Source organism: Sceloporus occidentalis, unplaced genomic scaffold (assembly GCF_023333645.1).
Source record: "Sceloporus occidentalis isolate IW3139 unplaced genomic scaffold, rSceOcc1.0.p SCAF_6, whole genome shotgun sequence".
Classification (NCBI taxonomy): Eukaryota; Metazoa; Chordata; class Lepidosauria; order Squamata; family Phrynosomatidae; genus Sceloporus; species Sceloporus occidentalis.
Genome location: NW_028316986.1, coordinates 95,822,950 through 95,849,595, shown reverse-complemented (window position 1 = coordinate 95,849,595; position 26,646 = coordinate 95,822,950). Strand labels below are relative to the sequence as shown.

General features: G+C 41.8%; 1 protein-coding gene across 1 annotated transcript; it reads left to right on the top strand.

Annotated features, from left to right (window-relative positions):
- The first annotated feature begins 2,882 nt into the window (after positions 1 to 2,882).
- On the top strand, positions 2,883 to 15,993 carry CENPW (centromere protein W). The gene is made up of 3 exons (XM_089528477.1): positions 2,883 to 3,202; positions 5,684 to 5,797; positions 14,783 to 15,993. The coding sequence occupies exons 1-3, from the start codon at positions 3,110 to 3,112 to the stop codon at positions 14,807 to 14,809; spliced, it is 234 nt and encodes a 77-aa protein (XP_089384603.1). The 5' UTR covers positions 2,883 to 3,109; the 3' UTR covers positions 14,810 to 15,993.
- The last annotated feature ends 10,653 nt before the right edge of the window (positions 15,994 to 26,646 follow it).

The following is a 26,646-nucleotide window of genomic DNA, read 5'->3' as shown; positions in this document are numbered from 1 at the left end:
GCTAATTTCGGCATTAAAGAGAGATTAAAGGGCATTTAAAGCATCTGCAAATAAAGTGAAAAAGGCAAGTAATTGTGCAAATGATTATCACATGCAATTGCGCAAAAAAAGCGATATCAGGAATGCATTTTGTGACCACTTTAATGGTGGGTTTTGTGCAACATTGTGTGAAATTGTCTTGCGTAATTAGCGATTTTTCCAGAATATTCACGGGATAAACTCCCAATCTCCTTTGCGTAATACCAAAGGATACCAAAACCTAGAATCATATAATCATAGAGTTAGAAGAGACCGCAAGGGCCATCCAGTCCAACCCCATTCTAACAAGCAGGAACTCCCAATCAAAGCATCCCTGACAGATGGCCATCCAGCCTCTGCTTAAAGACTTCCAAGGAGGGACACTCCACACTCTGAGGGAATATGTTCCACTGTCGAACAGCCCTTACTGTCAAGAAGTTCCTCCTAATGTCGAGGTGGAATCTCTTTTCCTGGAGTTTGCATCTATTATTCTGGGTCCTGTTCTCTGGAGCAGCAGAAAACAAGCTTGTTCCCTCCTCAATATGACATCCCTTCAAGTATTTAAACAGGGCTATCATATCACCTCTTAACCTTCTCTTCTCCAGGCTAAACATCCCTAGCTCCCTAAGTCGTTCCTCATAGGGCATGGCTTCCAGACCCTTCACCATTTCAGTTGCCCTCCTTTGGACACATTCCAGTTTCTCAATGTCCTTTTTGAATTGTGGCGCCCAGAACTGGACACAATATTCAAGGTGGGGCCTGACCAGAGCAGAATAGAGTGGGCCTATTACTTCTCTTGACCAAAACACTATACAGTGCACCCGTGTCAAACGTGGGCGTGCTTTTCACAGTCTTGAGCGTACATGCTCAAGCTGCGGGGAGTGCATGGGGCGGAAGGGGCGGCGTGTCCCATTCAATTGAATGGGCGTGCGCGTCTGTGGCGCCCTGCGTGCCACCGTGCCCAAGCCCCATTGTTTCCAATGGGGCTTGAGCATAGGTGGAATTTGCCTTACGCAGGGGGGTCTGGAATGGATCCCCCACATAAGGCGAGGGCTGACTGTACTTCTATTGATGCAGCCTAGAATCACAATGGCCTTGTTAGCTGCCACATTGCACTGTTGACTCATGTTCAACTTGTGGTCTACTTGGACTCCCAGATCCCTTTCACACGTAGTTTCATTCAGCCAGGTGTCCCCCATCCTATATCTGTGCATTTCATTTTTCTGCCCTAAGTGCAGTACCTTACATTTCTCCGTGTTGAATCCTAAACTGTCATCTCGGCCTCAGAGGGAGCGATCAGGCAGACCCAGTAACATCAGGGACTGCCTGAAGGAAGAGGCCCCTCCCTCCTCAACTGTCATCTTGGCCCCAGAGGGAGTCATCAGGCAGTCCCAGTAACATCAGGGACTGTCTGAAGGAAGAGGCCCCTCCCTCCTAAACTGTCATCTCGGCCTCAGAGGGAGCGATCAGGCAGACCAGCAACATCAGGGACTGCCTGAAGGAAGAGGCCTCTCCCTCCTAAACTGTCATCTCGGCCTCAGAGGGAGTGATCAGGCAGACCCAGCAACATCAGAGACTGCCTGAAGGAAGAGGCCTCTCCCTCTTCAACTGTCATCTTGGCCTCAGAGGGAGTCATCAGGCAGACCCAGCAACATCAGGGACTGCCTGAAGGAAGAGGCCCCTCCCTCCTAAACTGTCATCTCGGCCTCAGAGGGAGCGATCAGGCAGACCCAGTAACATCAGGGACTGCCTGAAGGAAGAGGCCCCTCCCTCCTAAACTGTCATCTCGGCCTCAGAGGGAGCGATCAGGCAGACCCAGCAACATCAGGGACTGCCTGAAGGAAGAGGCCTCTCCCTCTTCAACTGTCATCTTGGCCTCAGAGGGAGTCATCAGGCAGACCCAGCAACATCAGGGACTGCCTGAAGGAAGAGGCCCCTCCCTCCTAAACTGTCATCTCGGCCTCAGAGGGAGCGATCAGGCAGACCCAGCAACATCTTGGACTGCCTGAAGGAAGAGGCCCCTCCCTCCTCAGCTGTCATCTCGGCCTCAGAGGGAGCGATCAGGCAGACCCAGTAACATCAGGGACTGCCTGAAGGAAGAGGCCTCTCCCTCTTCAACTGTCATCTTGGCCTCAGAGGGAGTCATCAGGCAGACCCAGCAACATCAGGGACTGCCTGAAGGACGAGACTTCTCCCTCCTTTGTCACCTTGTATTTTGTATTGCATTAAGATTTTTACTGTACACCGCTATGATCATTGCGGAATAGCGGTCTATAAATAAAACATATTATTATTATTATTATTTTGTTAGCTTTGGCCCAGCTTTCTAGTCTATTCAGGTCATTTTGAATGTTGATCCTATCCTCTGGAGTATTAGCTACTCCCCCTAGTTTTGTATCATCAGCAAATTTGATAAGTATGCCCTCAATTCTGTCATCCAGGTCATTGATAAAGATGTTGAATAGCACTGTGCCCAGGACAGAATCCTGTGAGTAGTCAAATCCTTTTGAATACAATAGGCTTAGCATAGGAAAATGGTGTCCCTTGTTTAAAAAAAGAATGACAAAATAAAGGTTTGTTTCTTTGGTTCTTTTGCTATATATATGGGGTTTGCAGCTTAAAGGAGGAGCATTTAGAATCCTCAGCCAGAGCTCTTAGGCCTCAGTGAACTACAAACCCCAGAATGCAACAGGAGGCAGCCAGAGCAGTTAAAGCAGCATAGCAGCCTCCCCCCCTCCCCCTCTTCCTCATTCCTAGGCAGTGAATGGGCCCAGGAGCTTGGCAACTGGTGTGTGTTTGTGTCTGTGGAAGGTGGCGCTGCTATTTTAGTAGACTGTAGACAGCAACTGAAGCTGGAGGGAGGAGGGTTGGCGCTCTCTGAGGCGAAAGGAAGGCGGGGCCCAAAGGCGCCTCCGCGCTCGGCCATTTCCGGCAACGTCCGGCCCCTCTCCCGAAGCTGGCCGAGGGAGGAGTGGGAGGAGCCAGGACTCAGGCGGGCCCTGTGACGTGGCCCACTGCGCGCGCAGGCGGCCCTTTCGAATCTCGCTGGAAGCAGTCAGCCGAGGATCAAGGAGGAGGGAGCCGTTGGAGGATGGGGCGCAGGACCGTCTCCCGCAGCGCCCTGAAGCGCCTGGTGAAGAGGCACAAGCCCCAGCTCCGCCTCAGCGCCAACACAGACCTCCTGGTGAGCCTTTGCCTCTCTGTGGCTGCATCCACACTGGAGGGATAACCCGGTTTGGCAGCGCTTTAACTCTTTCTGTGGCTCCATTTTGCAGTGCATAGACCTCCTTGGCACCTGCTCACTCTGGGGAATGGAGGCAGGAGAGGGAGGAAAGGGTGGCAAGTCCCTGCCTCCACCTGCAGGAGGGCCTGAGGCCTCTGGAGGACCCCTCTCAGGTGCCCTCCTTCAAGTGTTGCTCCTCCAGGTATTTTGGACTTCAGTTCCCAGGCTGCATCCGCACTGCAGGAATAATCCGGCTTGACTCCACTTTGGCTGCACCCACACTGGCGAAATAACCTGGTTTGGTACCGCTTTAACTCTTCTGGCTCAAGGCTATGGAATCCAGGCTCCGGGCCCCCAACAAACTCCAGCTCCCAGAATCCCATAGCCTTGAGCCAGACAACAAGTCAAAGCAGTGCCAAACAGGTTATTTCTCCAGTGGGTGCAGCCCTAAACTGCCAGGGCTCAAGGCTATGGGATCCTGGGATTGTAGCTCATGGGTGGCACCAGATGCCCTTGGCAGATAAGGCTACATTTCTCACAGGGTTCCCTAGCACTGAGCCAGGGCAGCTAAAGTGGTGTCAAACTGGATTATGTTTGCAGTGTGAATGCGGCCCCAGAAGCCTTGGCCAGAATTCTGGGGGCTGAAGTGCAAAAGTATTCTGGAGCATCAAAGTTTGGACTCGGCTTTGAAGCCACCCTGAGCACCAAACCTTGGCCTTTAGTTTTGGGCGTGAAGCAGTTCCTCCTGGAAGAGAGAGTGAAGCATTGCCAGGCCGGGAGGACTCAGCGTTTGCAGGACTGCGAAGCTGGGGCTGTGTCTGCGCAGCAGAAATGATCCAGCTTGACGCCACTTTAATCGCCACGGGTCCATGCTGTGGAATTCTGGGATTTTGTGAGGTTTTATTAAACATTTATGCATATACGAAAGAAAACAACAAAACACACCCCACACAAACCAAAACATACACCTGCAGTTTGTCATCACTTTAACTGCCGTGGCTCAGTGCTATGGCATCCTGGGAATTGTAGTTTTGTGAGACATTTAATCTCTGTCAGACAGCTCTGGTGCCACAACAAACTACAGTTCCCAGAATCCCACAGCACTGAGCCATGCCAGTTAAAGCAGTGACAAACTGCATTGTTTCTCTAGTGCAGGTATACCCTCAGAGAGTGAAAACTAAGTGTACTGTATGTTCAGTGACTAACAATTAAGAAGCAACAATGGGTTGAGAAGAGGGGTGTCTGTCACTCCTTAATCAGCCACCCCTGAATTTGGAAATGAAATGGTAATATTCAGCGAGACTGAGAGAATGTCTGCCCACTTCCCCCCACCCCCCAAATACCTGGCCCCTTGATCATATTGGCTGTTCCTTATCATTTCCCTGTAATACAATGACCTAGTCATGTTAGTCTGGAAAATCAGTATGCGAAGGAATCTTGTAGCAGCACCTTTGAGACTAACTGAAAGAAAGAAGTTGGTGGCATGAGCTTTTGTAACATTGATGCAAACATGCATCTGAGGAAGTAGGCTCAAGTCTACGAAAGCTCATGCTGTCAACCTCTTTCTTTCAGCTAGTCTCAAGGAAATTACAGTAAATGGAGTCTCTTATCTGAAAAAAACAAACATAATTTTCCAAAGCAAAACTCAGTTTTACTATTCCATTGTATTCAGGGGACTTGAGTATCGAAGGATTTTGGTTTTGGAATCAAACTCCAGCACATACCAAGGGCCCAATATACACATAGAGTGTCGCCAGGGTACAGTTGACACTTGGTATCTGTGGACTCGCCATCCGTGGAGGCAACCTGTGTTGTCCCCAGTGGTGGTATGTGCATCTGGCTGTGCCACCTTTAGGGACAGACCCGTTGTCCTCAGTGGTGGCTGCATGCATGCGCTGCAACTGGGGACAACAGGAGCGGTCCTCAATGGCAGTGAGGCCATGTACACTCAATGCCACTGAAGTCCTGTTGTCCCTAATGGTGGTGCGGCTGCATGCACATGCCATCATTGGAGAAAACAGAACATGAGCGTCCGTAGACTTTGGCAAGGGTGGGGGGCATCCTGAATGGATCGCCCACAGATACCAAGGCCAGCCATAAATAAAATATGACACTAAAGCGAAAGAATGTAACAGTGTGTTATGAAATAGCCATCAAATTGATAACGTTGACAAGAAGAATGGTTATACAGGATGATGTAGAAGTCATCTGCTTGACTACTTCAGAAGTGAAGACATTGTGTATCGTATATAATAAGATGTAATATTTATGCAATTAAAATATTTGCAAGATTAGTATAACATTTATTTATTTAATTTATATCTATAAATTGCCATTCCTCATAAAAGAGTCCTAGCAAGTTTTAATGAAATTTACAGAATGTCTCATAGGTCATATGCAGCAGCTCTGAAGCATTTTTTAATGCATTCTCTTCCATTATAGGTACATTTGAATTTCTTACTGTTTTTGCAACGTTTAGCTGAAGAAACCAGGACCACGGCTATTGCAGAAAAGAGCAAAACAATTAAATATGAACATGTTCTTTCTTCAGCAAAGGTAATTGCCATTAAAAGCTGAAATCTCTGTCCTGTGATTTTAAACTGATCACAATTTTCCATTAAGTGCCAAGAATGTATAAGGCTGTTAAGCTGACTACATTTTACAAATATAGGTTCTATTGTACTATTTATTTATTAAAGCAAGAGAAAATATAATTAGTGTAATTAGTTTGTCAATGTATTAAAATGTGTTGCTTCAGATCATAGATAGTTGTTCATGTAACAAATCAATTGCTTGGGTTTTATTCTTCTGCTGAACAGGCAGTTATTTCAACAAAATAAAATTTAATAAAGTTTTTAGAATAAAAATCAAGCATTGTTGTACAAGAATAGGTCTCAACTTTTTTTTTATCACAGAGATTTAGTCATAAATTGGACAAAGGTGTTAAGGTTTTGATTGCTTAGTTCAAAATAATTTCTTAAATTAAAACATACAGTGGGACCTTGGTATCCAAGGGAATCCATTCCAGACCCCCTCACAGATACCAAAATCTGCAGATGCTCAAGTCCCATTGTCCTTAATGGCGGAGCAGCCATGCAGCAACACCACCATTAGGGAGAATGGGACAAAAGTCTATGTCCCTCCTCCTTCCCTCCACCCTCCTTCCTTCCTTCCCTTCTTGCCTTCTTCCCCTTCCTTCCTTCCTTCCTTCCTTCCTTCCTTCCTTTCTTTCTATATGAATCTTCTGCCCTGGCTTGGCTTTGGGGATGGAGTCCACCGCTCAGTCAGCTGGGGCCGAGGCTTGAGTTTCAGAGCCCCTGTTCCTGGTTGCAGCACCTGGGATGGAACCTCTGGGCCCTGAGACCCAGGCCTTGGCTCTGGCTCCCTCTAGCCAAAGGTTCTGAGGGAGCCGGGGCCAGGGCTTGCGTCTCGGATCCCAGAGACTCCGTCCTGGGTGCTGGGTCTGGGGGAAGAGACTCCAAGACTCAAGCCCTGGCCCCAGCCCTGGCTGACTGGGTGGCAGACTCCACCCCCAAAGCCAAGCCGGAGCAGAAGATTCAGAGATAGGAAGAAAGGAAGGAAGGAAGGAAGGAGGAGGGAGGGAGGGAGGGTAGAAGGAGGGTGGTGAAGGACTTTTGTCCCCAATGGCGGCACGGCTGTGTGCGTGTTGCTATTGGGGACAATGAGGGTTTGCCATCCACGGATGTTCAAATCTGCGGACGACAGGTCTGCTGATAAGGAGGGCCCACTGTATTAACATTTTAGATTTGCACATAAAATAGAAAAGGCATATTTAAAAAAAAAAAAAAAGCGAAGTGCCACCACCCAAGAATACTGGAAGGATTAGAATGAGGGAGGTGGAACATGCACTATCCTTTTAGATCTATTTTTGAAGTGTTAGTCTCAGATTTTCACACCAAAATGAGAAGTGCCATATCTATTTTCTCTGCAGTGGATATGAGATATAAGAGGATTCTTGTAGCTTTCCCATTTAAGTGGAAAAGTGTGTGAGATTATTAACTGCCATCAAGTTGATTTTTGCTTATGGCAACCCTATGAATGAAAGACCTCCAAGTCATCCTGTCATCAACAGTCCTGCTCAGGTCTTGCAGATTTAGGGCTGTGGTCCCCTTGATTGAGTCTATCCACCTGGAATGTGGTCTTCCTCTTTTCCTACTGCCTTTTATCTTGCCAAGCATTATTGTTTTTTCTAGTGAGTCATGTCTTCTCATGATATGTGCAAAGTAAGACAGTAGTCATCTTGGCTTCTAGGTTTGCTCTCGGATCCAATTGCCTGTATTTGTCTTTTAAGCAGTCCACAGTATCCATAGAACTCTTGTTTAGCAGCACATTTGAAACGAGTTGATTTTCTGCCTATCAGCTTTCTTCATTGTTCAGCTTTCACAGCCATACACTAAAACTGTAAATGTGATGGCATGTTACTATTCAATGATACATCACTTCAGGTTCTTGTCTAGTTCCTCATAGCTGTCCTTCCGAGGCCCAGTCGTCTTCTGATTTCTTGACTGCAGTCTATTCTAATTAATGATTGAGCCAAGGTATGGAAAATCCTGACCTATTTTAGTCTCTTCATAATTATTTTCAGATTATGAAAGTCATCATTATTTTTGTTTCATTAATATTCCTTTGTACTTTCACCCTGGATTTTCTTCAGTAATAGTTCCAGTTGCTGGAACAGTCATTGTTCTTTGCTGTTTTCTGCTAGTAATAGTATGTTATCTGCATATCTGAAATTGTTGCTGTTCCTTCCTTCAGTTATCATGTCTCCTTCTTCCAAGTCCATAGTTTTTCATGATATACATAGCCAGTTGCTTTGCTATAATCTATAAAGTACAGGGTGAATTTCTTCTGAAATCATTTGGTGTGCTCCATTATCCCAGATATGCTTGCAATATGATTCTTAATGACTCTTCCTTTCCTGAACCCAGCTGGGACATTGGTATTTCCCACTCCATATATTCTAAAGCAGGGGTAGGCAACCTTTTTGAGCCGGGGGCCGGGTTGCTGCCCCTCAGACAACTGGGGGGGCCGAAGCAAATAAATAAATAAATAATAGAGAGTTATTCTAGCCCAGTGATGGTGAACCTTTTTGAAACTGAGTGCCCAAACTCAAAGGTATCTCTTCACTGGGTGGCACTGGGTGCCAGGGGCGGGACTTCCTCCCTCTGGGGGCAAGGCTTCTGGGGAGGGGCATTTGCCCTCTAGGGAGCAGGACCTCTGCCTTCTGGGGGTGGGACTTCCAGGTAAAAACCCAAGGCACACTCTCTCAGTCTCAGACTAGCAATAATAAATCCCCCTGATGAAATTTGCCAGGAAAACCACATAATATTTTCTGCTTAGGGTCACCATAAGTTGGAAGCAACTTGTAGGCACCACACACACAAGTCACACTCCCTCAGCCTTCAGCAAACCCAAACCTCATGTGAAGAAAATCAGGGTTGCCCTAAGTTGGGAAAGACTTGAAAGCACACAAAAATAGAGGCAAGCCACACTCTCTCAGCCTCAGAGGATGCCATAGCAAAAAGGAAAAAAAATACTTATAAAACCTTGTCAAGGAAACCCTTAGGTCACAGTAAGTCAGAAACAACCACAATCCTGCTCAAAATCAGGGATCTTTTGGACAGCCTCCTGGACAGAAAAGCCACATATAAACCAAATAAAATAAATAAAATACAAACAAATAAATAAATTCCTGTTGGTTATTCCCAACTAAGGGGAAAAAACCATTCAATCAGTTGCTGAATGAATAGTGAATGAAGTAGGATTCCATCAATTCAGTGGCTCTAATGTAGGCTGCAACTACACTGTAGAAGTAACGTTGTTTGAGACCACCTTAACTGCCATGGCTCTATCCTACAGAATCCTGAGATTAGTAGTTCTATGAGGCACTAGCACTCTTTTGCAAAGAAGGCTGAAGTAAAACTACAAATCCCAGCACTCCACAGAATGGAACTACAGGACTTAAAAATTGGTGTCACACTGGATTATTTCTACAATGTAGAATAGAGGATGATAAAAAGGAACCAGCATAGTGGTTTGGCCATTGGATAACTTTGTAGACTGGGGTTCTCATCCCAGCTTGGTCATGGAAACCCACTGGCTCACACTCTCTCAGCCGCAAGAGATGGCAAGGGCAAGCCTCCTCTAAAGAAAATGACCAAGAAAACCCCACTATAGGGTTGCCACATAGGTCAGAAAGGACTTGAAGGCACACAACTACAGTAACAACAACAACCCTTTACAGCTCCCCCTTTGGACGTAGTGGGGCAGAGTCTGCCCCCATATATATGTGTGTGTGTGTGTGTATACAAACACACCCACACAAAAATACACACACACACACACACACACACATATATATACCCACCCACTATTTACACCCACACATTTATACCCACCCACACATATACACATCCACACATGCATACACACACACATACACACACTCACACACATTTATACACCCACACATCTCTTTATATATAACTCTCTCCAAGGAAATCCCATGAAACCCACTGGGAGACCTTGGGAAAATCACATTCTCTCAGCCTCAGAGGGAGACACTGGCAAACCTTCTTTGGAGAAACTCACCAAAAAACTTTGTGCCAGGGTTGGAAATAGACTGAAGGTGTACAGCAGCAGCAGCAGCAACAACAACAACCTCCTCACCACTAACAGAGAGCTGGAGGGGGAGGAGAGTGAGCTCCCCCTTAGACTTAGTGTGCAGAGTCTGCCCCATATATACATACACACACACACACATCCACACCTACTCACTCATATATACACTCACACATTCATGCCCACCCACACATATATACACAGAAACACACATGCATACATCCACACCCATATATATATATATATATATATATATATATATGTCTCCCACACATACACATATATACACCAACACATCTATTTATATATAACACACTCTCTCTCTCTCTCACACACACACATGCACACCCACCCACAGATATATACATATAGATATAAATTGGAAATGACTTGCAGGCATACAACAACAAGCATTTTAAAAGCACAGAAGATACAGAGAGGCAGCATGGTTCAGTGGTTTGAGTTGTGTGCTTGGAGACCAGATTTTGAAGCTCTGCTCATCCATGGAAACCCACTTGGTGCTCTTGGACAAGCCACACTCTCTCAGCCTCAGGAGGAATCATGATAAACCTACTCTGAAAAACTTTGCAAAGGAACCTCCATGATAGATTCACCTTAAAGATGCCATTGTCCGAAACGACTTGAAGGCACATGACAACAACAACCCTCTCTGCCCTCGAAAGTTTGAATCTCCACTGGGTTCCCTCTTGGGAAAATCACACTCTCTCAGCCTCAGGAGAAGACAGTGGCAAAGGCAAAAAAAAATCCCCTCTGAGGCCCAAAACATAAAGCAGAAATAATCCAGTTTGAGCCTGCTTTAACTGCCCTGGATCAATGCTAGGGAATTCTGGGAACTGTAGTTTCATGAGACATTTAGCCTCTGGCAGAGAGCTCTGGCGCCACAATAAACTACAATTTCCAGGATTCCTTAGCACTGAGCTAAGGCAGTTAAAGCGGCCTCAAAGTGGGTTATTTCTGCAAAGTGTGTTTTGGGCCTGAAAGCCCCATGATAGTTTTGCCTCAGGGTCTCCATAAGTTGGAAATGGAGGCACACAACAACAACAACCACGTGGCTGCCTCCTCTCTCCTACTCTTACACAAAGGAGGGGAAGCAGGGGGGGGGGGAAGAAAAGTGGGGCCAGAGTTTTGTGTGTGTGAGACAGAGAGAGAGAAGGAGAGAGTTGGAAGCAAACTCTGGGGAGAGAAGGGTAGAGGCGGCTGGAGGAAGAGGAAAGCAGAAAAAACCAGAGGAGAAAGAGGACAAGGAAGGAAGGGGAGGGCAGGGGTTTCCCTTCCTTCTTTCTCCTCCGTTTTTTCTCTGCCTTCCTCCTCTTCCTCCTGCCCCCGTTGCTCTACTGGGCTGGCCCCGGAATTTGCCTCTCTCTCTCACTCACACACACAAGCTAGCCATAGGCAGGAGTTCATTTTCTTCTTCAGTGGGAGGCCGCGCTGGCTCTTTCCCTTCCCCTTGGCTGGGCCTCTGCTGCCCGGGCTGCTTCCCGTCTTCCTCGCCCAGGTACTTGCTCTTGGGAGGAGCAGCCGAGGAAGACGAAGAAGGGGAGGAGGAGTTCCTGGAGGCTGAACGCCGCGGCTTGACCCTCGCCTCAGGGAAGGCACCGTGCCACCGCCACCTCCCTCATCCCCACTCTGCCCAGGCGGAGGCGCCCCCCTCCCAGCAGCACCCCGCGGCGGCAGGCGGCGGCAGGACCCGGCTGGGGCCGGTCCCAAGGCCTCGGCGGGCCACACGTGGCCCGCGGGCCGTAGGTTGCCTACCCCTGTTCTAAAGTCTTGTGTGACTAGCCTGAGGTCACTTAAGGGCAAAACAGACAGGCCTGAAGGGGTGGCTTGGTGCTGCTGCTTGGATTGCTGGATTGGGATTGCAGCAGCGGCATGCCACAGCCCTAATCCAGCATTTTTCCAGCCCAAAAAGAAGTGGCAAATTGTCACTCCTTTGGGGACTGGAAAAAAGCTGCCCTTTTCCTCCGCAGTGGAGGCTTTTCCCCGTTTCTGTGGCATGGCACGTATAAAAGCCAAGGCGTAGAAACACCATGATGTCACCTGCTGTGTGGGCAGTGGGGTGCTGTGATGCTAGCTTGGGGGCAGCATTGGGGCATCCGGCATGCATATGCCACGACCACCCTGAAGCCAGTGTTTTTTGCTGGTATGCTTTGCTCCTTACTGAGTTTCTATGGATCAGCAGGGATTTGAACCTGGTCTCCTAAATCCTAGACCTTATCCAGCATTCAAGCCACCATAGTATTGGCTCTCCCTCCTACTATAGGAATACTATATCAAGGCAAGAAGTATAGCATGGCAACCAGACTACATATGCTTTTCTGCTTGAAATGAAGGACTTTGAGCTTTATAGCAAAGTAAATCCCAGGGTGTTCCTACTTGTACATGCTCCTTGTCTTTGCTTCCAGATGGTAAAAGTGATCTGTATGTAGTAGGAGAATGGGAAAAATAGATAAAGGCAAATCAAACAAAGAGGATGTTTTCTCTTTATGATGTCTATCAGATAGTCTCAGGGATGTTTCATAGAATCATAGAGTTGGAAGAGAACAAAAGAGCAATCCAGTCCAACCCCATTCTGGCATGCAGAAACTCACTATCAAAGCATCCCTAACAGATGGCCATCCCTCTTTTTTAAAAAAAACTTCCAAATAAGGAGAGTGCACCAGTTTGTCAGGTGGATCTCCCTGAAGCAAGTTCTATCATGAGGCAGGGGATAACATGACAGAGAACGTCTGTAACATACCTTCCTTTATCTTAACTGATGAGTGTGCCTTGAAATTATATATTAATTTTAACACAAGCAATCTACTTCACAACCTAAATCAAAAGATTCATTCATATATACAGTCGGCCCTTCTTATACACGGATTTTTTATACACGGATTTAAGCATACACGGTTTGAAAATGTTCCAAAAAAGTATAAATTTACCTTGATGTTCCATTTTTTATTAGGGACACCATTTTGCTATGTCATTATACTTAATGGGACTTGAGCATACACGGATTTTGTTATACACGGGGGATCTTGGAACCAAACCCCAGCGTATAACAAGGATCCACTGTATGAGAGACAGCAACGTATGCATAAGCAAATAAAACATACATAAAACAAACACTTAACATTAACTAAAATGCTAAGCACTAAGATACAAGAAGCTTCACTTCCCCATCCAATCCGTAATGAAAGAAAAAGACAAAATATATTTTGCCATTACAGTTCCAACTAGTTCCAATTGCTACTAAAATTACTAGCAGTCATAGCCACAAATTAATGCATTGTTAGTTTTCTTATTGCTCAAAAAGTCCATAATTCCATTTTTTTTTTAAAAAAAAATCTTCAATTAGTTTTTTGTGGGTTTTTCAAGCTATGTGGCCATATTCTAGAAGAGTTTCTTCCTGACGTTTCGCCAGTATCTGTGGCTGGCATCTTCAGAGAATGCTTGCCTGGAAAAATTGGGTGTACATATATACTGTGTGAGCCTGGGAATGCAGGAGTGATTTGCATGTGTATTTTTCTTTGCTGATGGCAGGCCTCAGGCTGGGAGGCTAATGCAGCCTTTCTCAAATAGTGGGGCGGGCTCCCCAGGGGGGGCACGAGGCTCCGTTATGCAGAGGTGTACTTATAACAATTTTATAGACAAATGATACCATTTACAGTCGCGCGGGGGGCGCAAAATGTTTTCTTCTTCCTAGGGGGGGCATGACAGAAAATAATTGAGAAGCACTGGGCTAATGCAAAAGAGGATTAGTGTCTGCTAATTGGTGATCATTATCTGTTGGGAAAGCCCCTGACTCTGAGTGGTTTCCCATTTGCAGAGTCCTTATTTTGCTACCAGATAATCTGCTTCTGGTTTCATGGATGCCGGCCATGAAAGCCTTCGACTTCACATCTTCATTTAGATTGTTCTTTAAAACTCACATCAATTTGGCAGTTTGAGGTAACTCAGCAATCTGCAACAATCCATTCTTCAGTAATTGATGGTTCAGTCCATTTCCAAGTTTGAGCAAACAGTTTAGCATCATACAAGGTTTTGAGCTTTATTCTGGGTTTCCTTGCCTGCCAAACAAATTGGACATTTTTTTTTCTGCCATTGCTTAAAGGGTATTCAATTTCTTACAATGGGGATTGTTTGAGAGTGAAATAATTCTTGCTTTTATTACTGCTGTACTCCCACAAAGAGATAAATTTAAATTTCCCCAGTTTTCCAAGTCTCTTAATTTCTTTCCAGCCTTTATCATAATTATTTTGAAATAATAAACTATTGTTCTTTGATATTGTGACCCAAATATTTAATCCTTTTTCTTCACTTTAAAATTAGAAAGGGCAATTAGCTCATGTTCTTCTGAAGTCAAATTTTTAATCAATGATTTTGTTTTATCATAGTTCACTTTAAACCTGCATTTAAAAATATCAAAGCACCCTTTTCCTGATGAGTGTGACTTTAAGCAAACTATCTTAAAATAATCTCACACCGTATGTGAAGGCGAAGAGAACTCTGCAAGTAGGTCTATTTTCAGGATTTCTGATTAGATGCATTGGTTGGATTTCAGTTATTAATTTTATCTGAAGAAGAGTGCTCCCTCTGGCATATTCTGAAGTGTGTGTGTGTGTGTGTGTGTGTGTGTGTCCATGTGCATGCATGCGTGCACATGCACTACCCCTCCAGACAACAACAACAAAGGGAAAGACAACACTTTTTGAATGGGGTTGGTTAGTGGCACAAATGCAACATTACTGTTTTATTGGTCAGTTACCTTTGTAACAGTTAAGTTCAGGTGGCCTCTGCAGAATATTGTATAAATCTTATGAGAAATATAGGTCTGTTTTTTTATTTAAAACGGCAGATTTGTTTATTTGACGTGTATTTGTGTTTCCCCCCCAGATAATTTTAAAGAAGAGCCGAGGCTAGAGCCAAGAAGTATTCTGTCATCCTCTGGCTGATTTGATGTAGTGTATCAAATTGTCAAATAACTATGCATGCTAATGCTTCAATGTCTGAATATTACACTTTCATGTTCTCCTGTCAGGTTATGTTCAAGAAAGTTGTTGTGGTCTAACAATCCACTTGCATAGTATTTGATAAATTTAATAGGACTAATGTATGCAATTAACATCAGTGATTGAAATAATAAGTTTTAACTTTAACTCTAAACCAACTCTTTTTATACCATTTATATAAGATGCCTTCTGTGAGAATTGTGAATGTTAATGTTATTGCAAGTAACTAGTACATGGTACAGAATTCCTTCTATAAAAACAGAATATCTCCTGCAGAATATTTATCAACAAAGAACTGAAAAATCTACATACTTTTAATTGTTTACAAATAACTTTTGAAATTTTAAAGTAATATTAAAGAATGATAAAAATGCAGTTAAGCAGATGCTTGCTTTAGGGAAGTTATCATAGGAAACAGGGTGTTTATGGCAGGAGTTGTAAACAGAATATGAAAACAATTGTTAAGCTGTTTCAGACCTTCTACCTTTTCATTTCTCATGCTCTTTGCTGTGTAGTAGCTGAAAAAGAATACGTCAGAGGTGGTATGCAATTTTGCCAGGTCCACTTGGAATAGACGTGTCTAGGAAAAAGTAGACCCTGGCACATTTCTTTCCTTCCTTTAATAAAACCCTACTGGTTTTGAAGATACATAGCTATAAGGAGTGGAAAACTCTGAAACACCATCTTCACATGCACATCCTCCTATTCTCATTTTTGGAAGAGGTGGCAAATTTGTCAGCATCATTCTCCTTTTATACAAGAAAGAAAGAAAAAAAAAATGGAAGCCTGAGCCCACATCTTTCCTTTTCAAAACAATATTAAAAAATACCAGCCACAGGCTTCTGTTTTCAGCCTTATCATTCTCATTTTGTAAGTACAAATCTCTCAGAAGGATAGAAAAATGATAAACACTTTAAAATCTGTAATCTTTTTTACAGAAACTGTTCTAAACTTTTACATTTATTTTTGTATGCTTCCTTATAAATATGACTAAATACATGAAATTTTCTTTAATGTGATGAGTACTATATTAAAACATGTTTTACATCACAGTACCTCAGTCACACCAAATACTTTTAAATAAATATTTTGTGAATAAATTCTGTAAGCAGTGTCTTCCTTTAATTGTGTAAACCTACTTTGAGATGAAAATTCCTTTTCTCAGAGTTCATATTCCTTCTGTAACCATAAGATGGGGATAGAGTTAAGTGTCCCATATATTTTCTTTGTATGTAATGTTTCATTTTATTAATCTGCTCCTTTTCTAGAATTACAATTTTACATTAAAATCCCAGCAGGCATGAAATGTACCAAGTTTTTATTGCTGACAGATGTAGGGCAATTAAGACTTTCATTTTTACATTTTTTACATAAAGGAAAGAAAGTATTTTTGAGCTTTCATGTATCTTGTTAATGAGGTCTGAGAAAAGGGTATGTTCTGTGTTTTGACAGGATGCCGAAGATGTCTCATTTTCTACACAAAGATGTGTCATCACCTAGTCATCCAGCATAATTAATCAACACTGGGTGATTAACACTGGATTATAGTCCAGACACTGAGTGCATATTTTAATCAATGCAGATATATTTACAACAGTTAAGCTATTATAGCTAAGCACAAATATAGAAACCAGCTACTTCAAAATAATAATAATACTGTTGCATCAATGACATTTAAGCAGTAAAATAAAAATATACCTCTTCCTCCACCCGATACTGAAAGAACTGTTACAAGATTGTTCTGCTTAATAGTAATGTACAGTCATGGTGTTCTGGAACAATAGTGTTATTTAGGAAAGCACATTTAACAATTTGTAATGATAGAGAAATTAAAGCTTACTTCATAAACTATTCTAGGACTGTAATAAATATTGGTTGGGGAAGTTTAAATTTGTCACTGAATTGTTAATTGTATCATGTTCTCTTAGACAAATTGTAACCCATTCATTCGTTTGACTTGTCTTTACTCTGTTTAGATCCAAGCTTCTGAATGTACTTTTTATGACTCATCAGATATATACTTCTTATGCATGCTGGCATACCTACTTCATACATCATACGTCTTTTCAAATGGCTTTTGTAAACTTGTTTTCAAGGTCCATGGTCTTTATACCTTCTGTATTTCATACCAGAAGCAAGTTTCTTAGTTAAATGCTCCTTGTCCCAAGCTCATCTTTGTCCTGTCACCTTGTTGACAATTTTCCAGACAAATTAGGTCCCTTTTCTGTTATGCTAGGAGTGTGGGAGTCATTGCAGCCCAACTCTTTCCCATGCCTCTGAGGTAATATGAGATTCACTGGGCTCCATGGGAGGAGCCCGGCCTGTGGGGTCCTTCTTATTTCATCATTAGTTTGCCACTGTGGGAAGGACACGGTGCAGTAGATCTCATGCTACCAAAGCATGAATGATATACCTAATAACCTTGGATGAAGAGCATGGTGTTTTTCCACATTAAGCAAGCAATGTTAAGCATTATCACTTGGGAATTAGTCCCATTGAGTTCAATGGGGCATTTCTGATAATCACTAGATGGGCTCTGCATGAGAAAATCAAGAATCCTGCATCTCTAGCACTTCAGCACCTCACATGGCAGATCACATTCAGCAAGACATCTATTAAAGATTTGTTTAAACTGTACAAATAGGTGTAGTGTTTGAGTTCCTTCACTTTATCGGGACAAAATAACTGGTTTATTTACCTAGAGCAATGTATCTGATCTTTTGGCAGAATCATAATGTATTACAAAATGAATTTTGAAATTCTAGCAACTAATTCTGGTTTTTATCAATGTGCATGTCACTTTGAGGTTCAAACATTTTAAACTAACTCTTTTTGTACATTTTCCAGTAAAAATAAACATAATTAGAAACTTTCTTACAGCACAGCAAATGTACTTATTTTATTGCATTTTCATCACACTTTTTTGAAAAATGGGACTCAAGGTGGCTAATGCTCAAGATTGAATAAAAACACAATTTAAAAATTCTGATGCTAAACCACAGTGAAATACAGTTTAAAACTTCAATAACAAAAATACACCTTTTAAAAATCCCCTTGTTCAGCAACTGGTTAATATTGAAAACTGAATTAAAAGAAAAAGAATTTGCCTGCCAGGGGAAGGACAACAAGGAGGGAAAACAACCTGGGAGCAACCACAAAGAAAGCCTCTGAGGGTGGTGGGTCAAAGAGAAGCACCACCTCTGAAAATCTTAGCCTGAGCAGGTTTGTATGTGACAGTATGGGGCTTCAGAGAAGGAGTTAGTAAAGCACTAGCAATTTAAAATTATGGTTAAAGCAAGGATGGGGAGAACATAGGTATCCTCAAGATATTGTTGCACTATAATACCCGGCAACCTCAGCCAACAGAAACGAATGAAGAATGCTGGGAGTTGCACTCACAATTTGAAGTCAACTATTTCTAGTCCTGATCCAAAGGCTAATTCTTTGAATGTCTGAAATATAAATGAAACGTGAAATGCATTTTTTTTTTTTTTTTTTTTGGTAATGTGGCTTTTTTGCACACTCCTTGTTAATTAGGAAATCAGTTTTTACTGTTGTGTTGAATGTTGGCCCTGTTTTGACATGTGCATAGTTGGTATCGATTTGAACAAAACTAATCTTAGGCTACATTTGTTTTGTCTTGACAATAGGGATGTGTTCCATAGTTTCAAATACTGGTTCTGAAAAGTTAAGGCAAGAGGTTATTTTTCCTTTCTCCATTTTAAGTGGTACACAGATCACTTTTATGACCTTTTGCAATGTCAAAACACGAAACATGGGGAGGATATCCTATGGTTTATAGTGTTAGGGGAATTACCTCACTAGCTTGAAAGGTCAATAGCTAATGAACACCAGGGAAAAGTGAGCTATTGGAACCCTACAGTCTACAAGACATAATGTAATACATCATAGCTTTGGAGCTGTTTTATTTGTTTTTCATTTTAAAAAATCACTATATGGGCCTGCTTTGGGGCTCTTATTTTCCTTAAATCAAATTTCACCTACTGCATCCAAAAGAAAATCTTATACTAGAGGGAGCATTAAAATGGAAATTAAAACCTCATTCGTAGGATAATGAAAGTGTGTCAGATTTATCCTTCCCATTCCCCTTCTCCTTGTTTCAGGTGCTCATAGCAGGCAGATGTCCAAGTCAAAAGATAGGTCTTGCTGGCTAAGTTGATTTTGAGCATTAGTAGTAGCCTTCTCAATTTCACAGCTTCATTTAATCCCCCTTGAGACTATGTTGTCATCAAGACATTTAAAATGGATCAGAACTTGTCTTCAAATGCTGATTTTTTTTCCTATCTGTAATTTGAGTAGACTGAATATTTATGGCACTGGAGTCAATAACCAAATCAACATTTGGTAGTTTCAGTACCTCTTAAAGAAGCTGTAGGTGTATTTTTGAATATATTTTAATGGTTTTATAGTACTGTATTTGTTGGTTTTATGTTTTTTTAATTGTGTTTTGTATCTTAACATGTACCCTGCCTTGAGCCTCGAGGAGAGGCAGGAAAGAAATAAAATGTATTATTGTTCTTGTTAAGTGCACACTGTGGGGAAAAGCACTGCAGTATAAATGTAGGTGGGATATAACTTGCAATATTACTAATAGTTTCACTATGTTCAAATACTACATGGTGAACTAGAGAAAGTCTGCAGTGGCATTATAGGAGGCTTTTTACTGTAGGGTTTTCTGTTCCTTGGCAAATACTCTTGGCTTGCACATACTCATGCCATGCCACAATCTGATTGCTATGATAGGATTAGTTTATTCATGTGCCAGTACTCTCCCCCCTCTCTTGAACACACTTCCAGTATATATGGGCTTTCCTTATTGTTTGCTTAAAAGTATCACATGATAATTCATCACACGATGTGTAAGTGCTATCCAAACATCACAAAGGCAGTTCCAAAGTTCAGACATTTACCAGTCCTCCATTTCTCTAAAAGCAGATAAAAGTAAATCCTTATTCCAAATTCAAGGCAAGCAGAATAGTAAAGTATCTTCAGAATAAAATGCTAGTTGCTAGTCACTTACTTATTAACCATAATTGGGCTGACCATTCACCTTCTGTCCAAATTATTCTGCATAATTAACAAACTGGCAAAAAATGTTACACATCTCAAGGTGTGATAGCTATCCAATTAGCTTCAAAAATAGCTAGAGCACCTCCCCTATTATTTAAATTTCTTTGTATGTACATTTATAGTCTTTTTAGCTTTATGCCCTGACCTCTGCTGGAAAATACTGAAATGAAATTTAGCGTCTTTTTTTAATACTAAGAAAAAAAATTCTCCCCAAAAGTTGAGAATATTTAACCTTTGTGGTGGTGGTGGTGGGGAATGCTTGTCAGAATGCACATTTGGAATTATTCTGCTTTTTCTTTCTATTATTTATTTTTTAAATTAAACACTTAGGGCAGTGATGGTGAACCTTTTCGAGGCCACATGCCCAAACTGCAACCCAAGGCCCACTTATTTATTGCAAAGTGCCGTGTCCCTCTGGCTTTCTAGTAACAAACTCTGGCAAACTCTGTGCTGGGGCAACGGCACATGTGCCCACAGAGAGGGCTCTGAGTACCACCTCTGGCATGCGTGCCATAGGTTCGCCATCACTGACTTAGGGCATCAACTTGCTTGCTACAAGGGAACAATGCTCCCAAGCCAAGGCTGCTTTAGCATACCTGAAAGCAATACCAGAATCAGCAGTGCCTTATGGAGAACTGGAAGTTGGTGCACATTTTCCATATCAGGCCGGTAAAGTTCTGGGAGGTGGAGTTTTTCTCCCCTCATGCTTTTCCTGGCCCCCATCTGTCTCCGAGAGTCAGATGGAGGCTGGGAAAGGTCCGGGAAGTGGAGCAATAGGCTACATGCACCTGTTCGTCCTACTTCCCACTGGTGCTGGGTGAAATGACATCGCATGCCACTTCTGGCACCCATCCCATACGTTTGCCATCACAGTAATAGGGTTAGTGGAACAGGAGAAGAGATCTAAATCCATTTGTTAGAATGATCCACTGAATCTATAATACACTCTTTCAACCCAAGTGTCAACATATCAAGCAACTATTGACTGAGTAGGTCTGGGAGTGTGGAAGGAAAACCAAAGACTGCCCACCAACAGAACAGTCTAACTACTGGGGTTGGGGCAAATACTGGATGAAAGGAGATAATTTGTAGTAATGGAAGTTATTATCTTCAAAAGGACAAACTATCAGTGAACACTGAAAATAAGCAGAAATCTAGAAGACAGGATCAGAGGGTACATCAAAATATATCTGTATAAAATTTGCCATTTTCCCATTGAAGATGTAGAAAACTATGCCTGAGTAAATAGGATGACCATTTTTTTTATCATTGTTCCCTTTAGCTTTTATTTAAGCTGTTCCTTTCTTAAACATTCTCAGACTTTATTTGTTAAAATCTTGACTACACATGAGCCCGTATCTTTACTGATAGTTTTGTCGTTCCAAAACAGAAGAGGGCAGCTATCAGGAGGCTTGGAGTGCATTGGAACCCCAGGTGATCTTGGGGCTCCAAGCCCTCCACCACACTATGTGGAAATGTTTTCTGTTTTTGTGGAGGGTTGGTGAGAAATTTAACCACACGGTGGGATCTCTCAAGGCCATTTTAGCCTCAGACCAAAAGCCTCAGCTCTTTTTTTTCCCCCAACAGGAAATGACATGGAAGTCAACATCTAGGTAGTTTCCTGACCTGGTGCTTAGCGTGGTTCAGGGGAGTCCAAATCATTCCAGAAGTGCCTTGTATACCCCTTAGGGGTGTTTGGGGGTGTCCCCCCCTACTGAAGGTCACAAAAATGGCTTGCGTTCCTCACCCCTGTTTTAAAACATCAAGTGGCATAAAATACATAGTAATAATGCAAAGACCTCCCAGGCCAACATCTTACTCATTTTCACCATTTCCATATTTAAGAAAGCATTCTAAAATCTGGATGTAAAATTTAAATTATTTAATCTGGAAGCAAATGCTAGCTGCAAGAAGTGGCCCTATATTGAGCAATACAGCATCTCCTGTTAGATTTAGTTCTGAATGAGGAACAAAATGCAACTTTAACCATCTTCAACTGGATGATCCTTTTCATCTGGAGTACATTTATTCCCTCTATCCCTCGCCTTTTGGGAGATATGCACAGCACAGACCTAAAATGTAATACTTCATTTCTATTCCTGTATTGAATAACCACATTTTCAAAAGACATATTTTAGCTGATTGCAAGAATATGGTCCTTAGTGCACAGTCAGCAAATAAGAGAGAAACATGCAGATTAGCAAAGGCATAGTAGTGGAGTCTGCTGGGTCAATTTAAGGAAATGGCAGGAATCCTAGGGGTTGCTACACACCTATTCAGTGAGAGACCACATAATAACTTAATCCTGATGATATCATTTTCATCAATGTGTTGGTATTTCTCTGCATCCCATGACCCCACCTTTTCGTTTAAGAAGGTAAAATAATAGCTTCTCCCCACTGAGCAAACAAACTCAGATTCAGTTTACTGTGCAATAAACATTGAATAGACTAATTCCATTTGCACGAAAAAGGGCCGAGAAATTCTGCCTGTCAAGAGTTTTGTGATCTCAGAGGAGAAACTTGGTTTTGAAAATAAATATTACTTATGTCTGGAAGGTTTGCAGCTGTTTTCCATTGTTAACTGTCCACTGCCTGCTCTGCTAAAATGAATGCAAGCACACATTATGACGACAGTCAAAAATTGACAGGGGAAGCTTAACAGGAGAGAGACATAGGCTTCATTATTATTATTTTGTTAATCACAAGACAAAATGAAATACTAGAATGCACTAATCTGCTGTGTAACAGTTGGATTGGTCTGGGCATAATTCTGATCACTCAGTTCTCAGAAAAAAAGATAACACTATTAAGTAAATAGAGACCTTTTATAGGTCTTCATGTAGTAGATTAGGAATGGCAAACTTCTGAACTCTTGCCAACCACTGTAAGTCTCTGTAGTTATCCAGGGACTAAAAGTGCAGTGTAGTGGAGCCAGATTAAAGCATGTGCAGCTGAGCTGGTGGAACCAGACTCCTCTGCCCCCTCCTTCCTACACAAGTCCTTTTATGCTTGTTGGCCTTCCAGAAGTTTTTAATGTCAGGTATTAGAAACTGCAACAAGTATGGTATGGTTTTATGCAAAATTATCTCACAAGCCAGAGGTTCCCTAATAGAGTAGTTTGGCTTTATTTAGCAGTACTTTGGAACTATACTGTATCATCACCATCATGAAGATAATTCTGGATTCTAATTGCTGAAGAAATAGCATTTTCCTATTGCAAAACTACTGTCCATTGTGGAAATATAATCAGTTTTTTCTAATTTCCATGGCTTTCTTAGATGTTCATCTTCAGATACCAAGTGCAAACAAGTTCCAAAAAGTTTCCACATCTTTCCCATAACCAGAGGAATTTTTTGATAATGAGTTCTCTTTGAGCTGATATCATCTTTGAGAGCATTCATAAAGACCTTAGTTCTCATTGAAATAGAAGTATACTTTTACTTGGGGGACATCTTGATCAGGTGCCCATCTCATTCCAAGCAAGCATAAGCATGTTGTATCTGAATAAAGATATGGCTGATCAGTTTAGATAATTTCCTTCAGCCTTATATGGATCACCTTGGTACACAGAGGGAGGTAACCACATGGTGACCATACATTGTTGTTGTTGTTGTGGTGGTGGTGATGCTATGCCTTCAAGTGGTTTCTGTCTTATGGCTACCCTAAAGCAACCAACGAGGTTTCTGAGACTGAGAATGTGTAATTTGCCCAAGTCCATCCAGTCGGTTTCTATGGCAGAGCAAGGATTCCAACCCTGATCTCCAGAGTTGTAGGCCAGTGTTCAAATCACTACAACACCCTGGCTTCTTGGGCATACATAGTGAATCCAAATACACTAGGACAGTTTCACAACCAGGGTGCACTGGATCCCAAAGGTTTTATGTGAGGTTGTTAAGGGTTCTGTGAGAGATTGTGACTAAAAAATATTTATTAAGCTGTAGATATAAAAAAATTATGCAGGGATTATCGCAGACACCCCTTATTTCAAGGATCCCTCTAAGGTACACTGGAAGGATTAACAGGAGATTAATGATATTTTTTTTATACACTTCATGTTTTAATATGTAGTGCTATAGTTTATTCTCATTTGATACCAGCTTTTATGCTTTGAATATTTAGTAGATTTTGTTAAATTTTCATACTGACATGGTTATATAACAATCTTGAATCCTCAGTGTATCAGAACCCAGAAAGTGGGACACTGCTGGGATCTATTCAACACATTTCCAACCAGAAATAATAATAATTTATTTTTAGATTTGGCTTTGAAAATGTTTATTTTACACTTCATCTTTTCCCTGAAGAAAGTTTGAAAGGCTTGTATGTGTGTGTATGTGAATTTCATTTCTAAGAAGAAAGGAAATTAAGAATCATTTTAAGCCAGTATAAACCAAAATTATTTCTACTACAAATGTTGATATGGTAGGAAAAGGTCTACTTTGAACTTTCCTATGAAGTTTGGGTGTATGCAAACAGGTGTGGATTGCAGAACTGGCATTAGTATCCCAATTCTTGAACATTTACCTGGGGCTGAGGGTTATATAAAAATCTGCTTTCCTATGGATCTATCCCACAGAGCTACAAAATGTGCATGGGCTAGCAGTTACAGGGTCAGTTATGTGGCTCTTTCCTCACAACTGAGAATTCAAAGCACACACATGAGGAAATGTACAGAATGGTAGATTTCATAAGAATTTATCCTTAAGTTGTATTTTTCCACTGTTAATATCAGTGACATGTTTTCAGATTGTACTGAACTCTTTGGTCATCAAGCTGACAATACTATGTTCGCACAAAAACATTTTCTTCTCTGCAGGTCACATTGCATGATAATTTCATCCAATTCCCACTGTCCATTCTGAGAAATGAGGTTGCCCCACGTTTTATAATCTTGGAGAGATACTTAGTGAATACAAAGCCAAAAATGTTAATACAAAGCCAAGAATTATTAAATTTGCTGCACTCTGTTTTTTAAAAAAAGAAGTGGCATTACTGGAAGAAAAAGCACATCTTGGGAGCTCTTCCAGATCATGGTTGTTTCTCATTCAGCTTCTCCACGCAAATCTTATACATTACCCCACACAAAAGATCTGTAGGAAAACCAGCAGGGTAATTGTTGGATACTGTCCCAAATAGATGTACAAGGTAAGCACAAGCTGTCTAAAAAATGTGTTGAGAGGTTACATAGTTATTGCCTTTGTTCATATAAACTATAGTTCAGGCTGTCAAATTCACATTTTGAGCATTTTCCCATTGAGGTTTGTGAGAAGAAAGACTGTGTTCCAAGGTTTTTATATATATACTGCAAAGCATGCTAGTTGTGACTTTGGAAGAAAATGCTTAAGGAATCCGTACAGGGTTTGTTTATATACCTTTGTTCCACCACATCATCTATTCAACTGCTTAACCACAGAATTTGTGAAGAAATAATAAAAGAAAGTGTGCTTGAAGAAATGTAGAATGCTCAGGAACTACAGATGGCTCCTAGATGTTTGGCATAATAAAGAAAGGATTACCAGATCACAGTGTTTTCAAACATTAGTGTCCCTTGATATTGCTACTTTTGTGGTAACCTGTGAGATTAACATTGGTCAAATATGCAATCCATTTATGGCAGGAGGATGCTGCTATTTGGAAAATACATGCCCAAACACATTTGACTCCAAAGAATTAGTGCATCTTGTGAAATCCATGACATGCTCACACTAAGTTCATTCACCTCTGTTTGGCACATTGTGCTATTTAAGATTGTTTATAACACATTTGTATCTGGTGGCAGGCAACTCTCCCTTCTCCCTTGCTCATTTGAGTCATAAATCTTTCTGCAAAGCCTCATCTTATTTTCTGGACTAGAAAATACCTCAGTTTATCCTCAGCTCAATTATAAACCAAAATGCACTCCGTCATGCTCCCAATGACATCACTGGAAATGCCCCTAAAAAGAGTTAAAAGTAACAGATATGGAAATGACTCTGGTGATAACCATACATCAGGAAGGAGACATCCAATTTTCACTTCCACTGCCCTTGCAACTAATGTTTATAAGCATGTAATCCATTTTGAAGATTTACACACATTTCTATGAAAACTGGGGAAATATCTGAAATAGAGCAGGAAAAAATCCTTCAAGAAGAGTTTTATTCTGCCATACAGTTATTCAAAGCTGGAGACTTTCTCGCTGTGTGTGTGTGAGAGAGAGACTGAGAGAGAAAGAGGGAGAGAGAGAGAGAGAGAGAGAGAGAGAGAGCGAGAGCTCATATAGCAGATGTTGTGTAATGTTGGTTGGTCTCTAGTAGTCTTTATCTTCCAAAGCAGCCCTTTTCTTGTAAATCTTGGCTCTGTTAACACTAAGAAAGCTGTTTCTTGTCAGATTTCTTGGCTGATGCTTTCCTTGATGTGACCTCTCTCTTTGGGATGTGTCAGTGACATTCAGTTGTGTCACGCAGCCCATAACAGAGCCTAACTTTGAAGGATTATTAGGGAACATCAGTAGACCAAGGGAGCCTTTCCTCAACTAATGAGTTAAAAAGAGAGAAAATAATATGCCAAAAGTTAATTGGGTCAGATACTCTCCCCAGTTCTGGCCCCTTTGTTCTTCTTGAAAAGGGAACTAATATCTGGCCATATTTGGGCAGCTAAAAATCCCTTAAGAAAA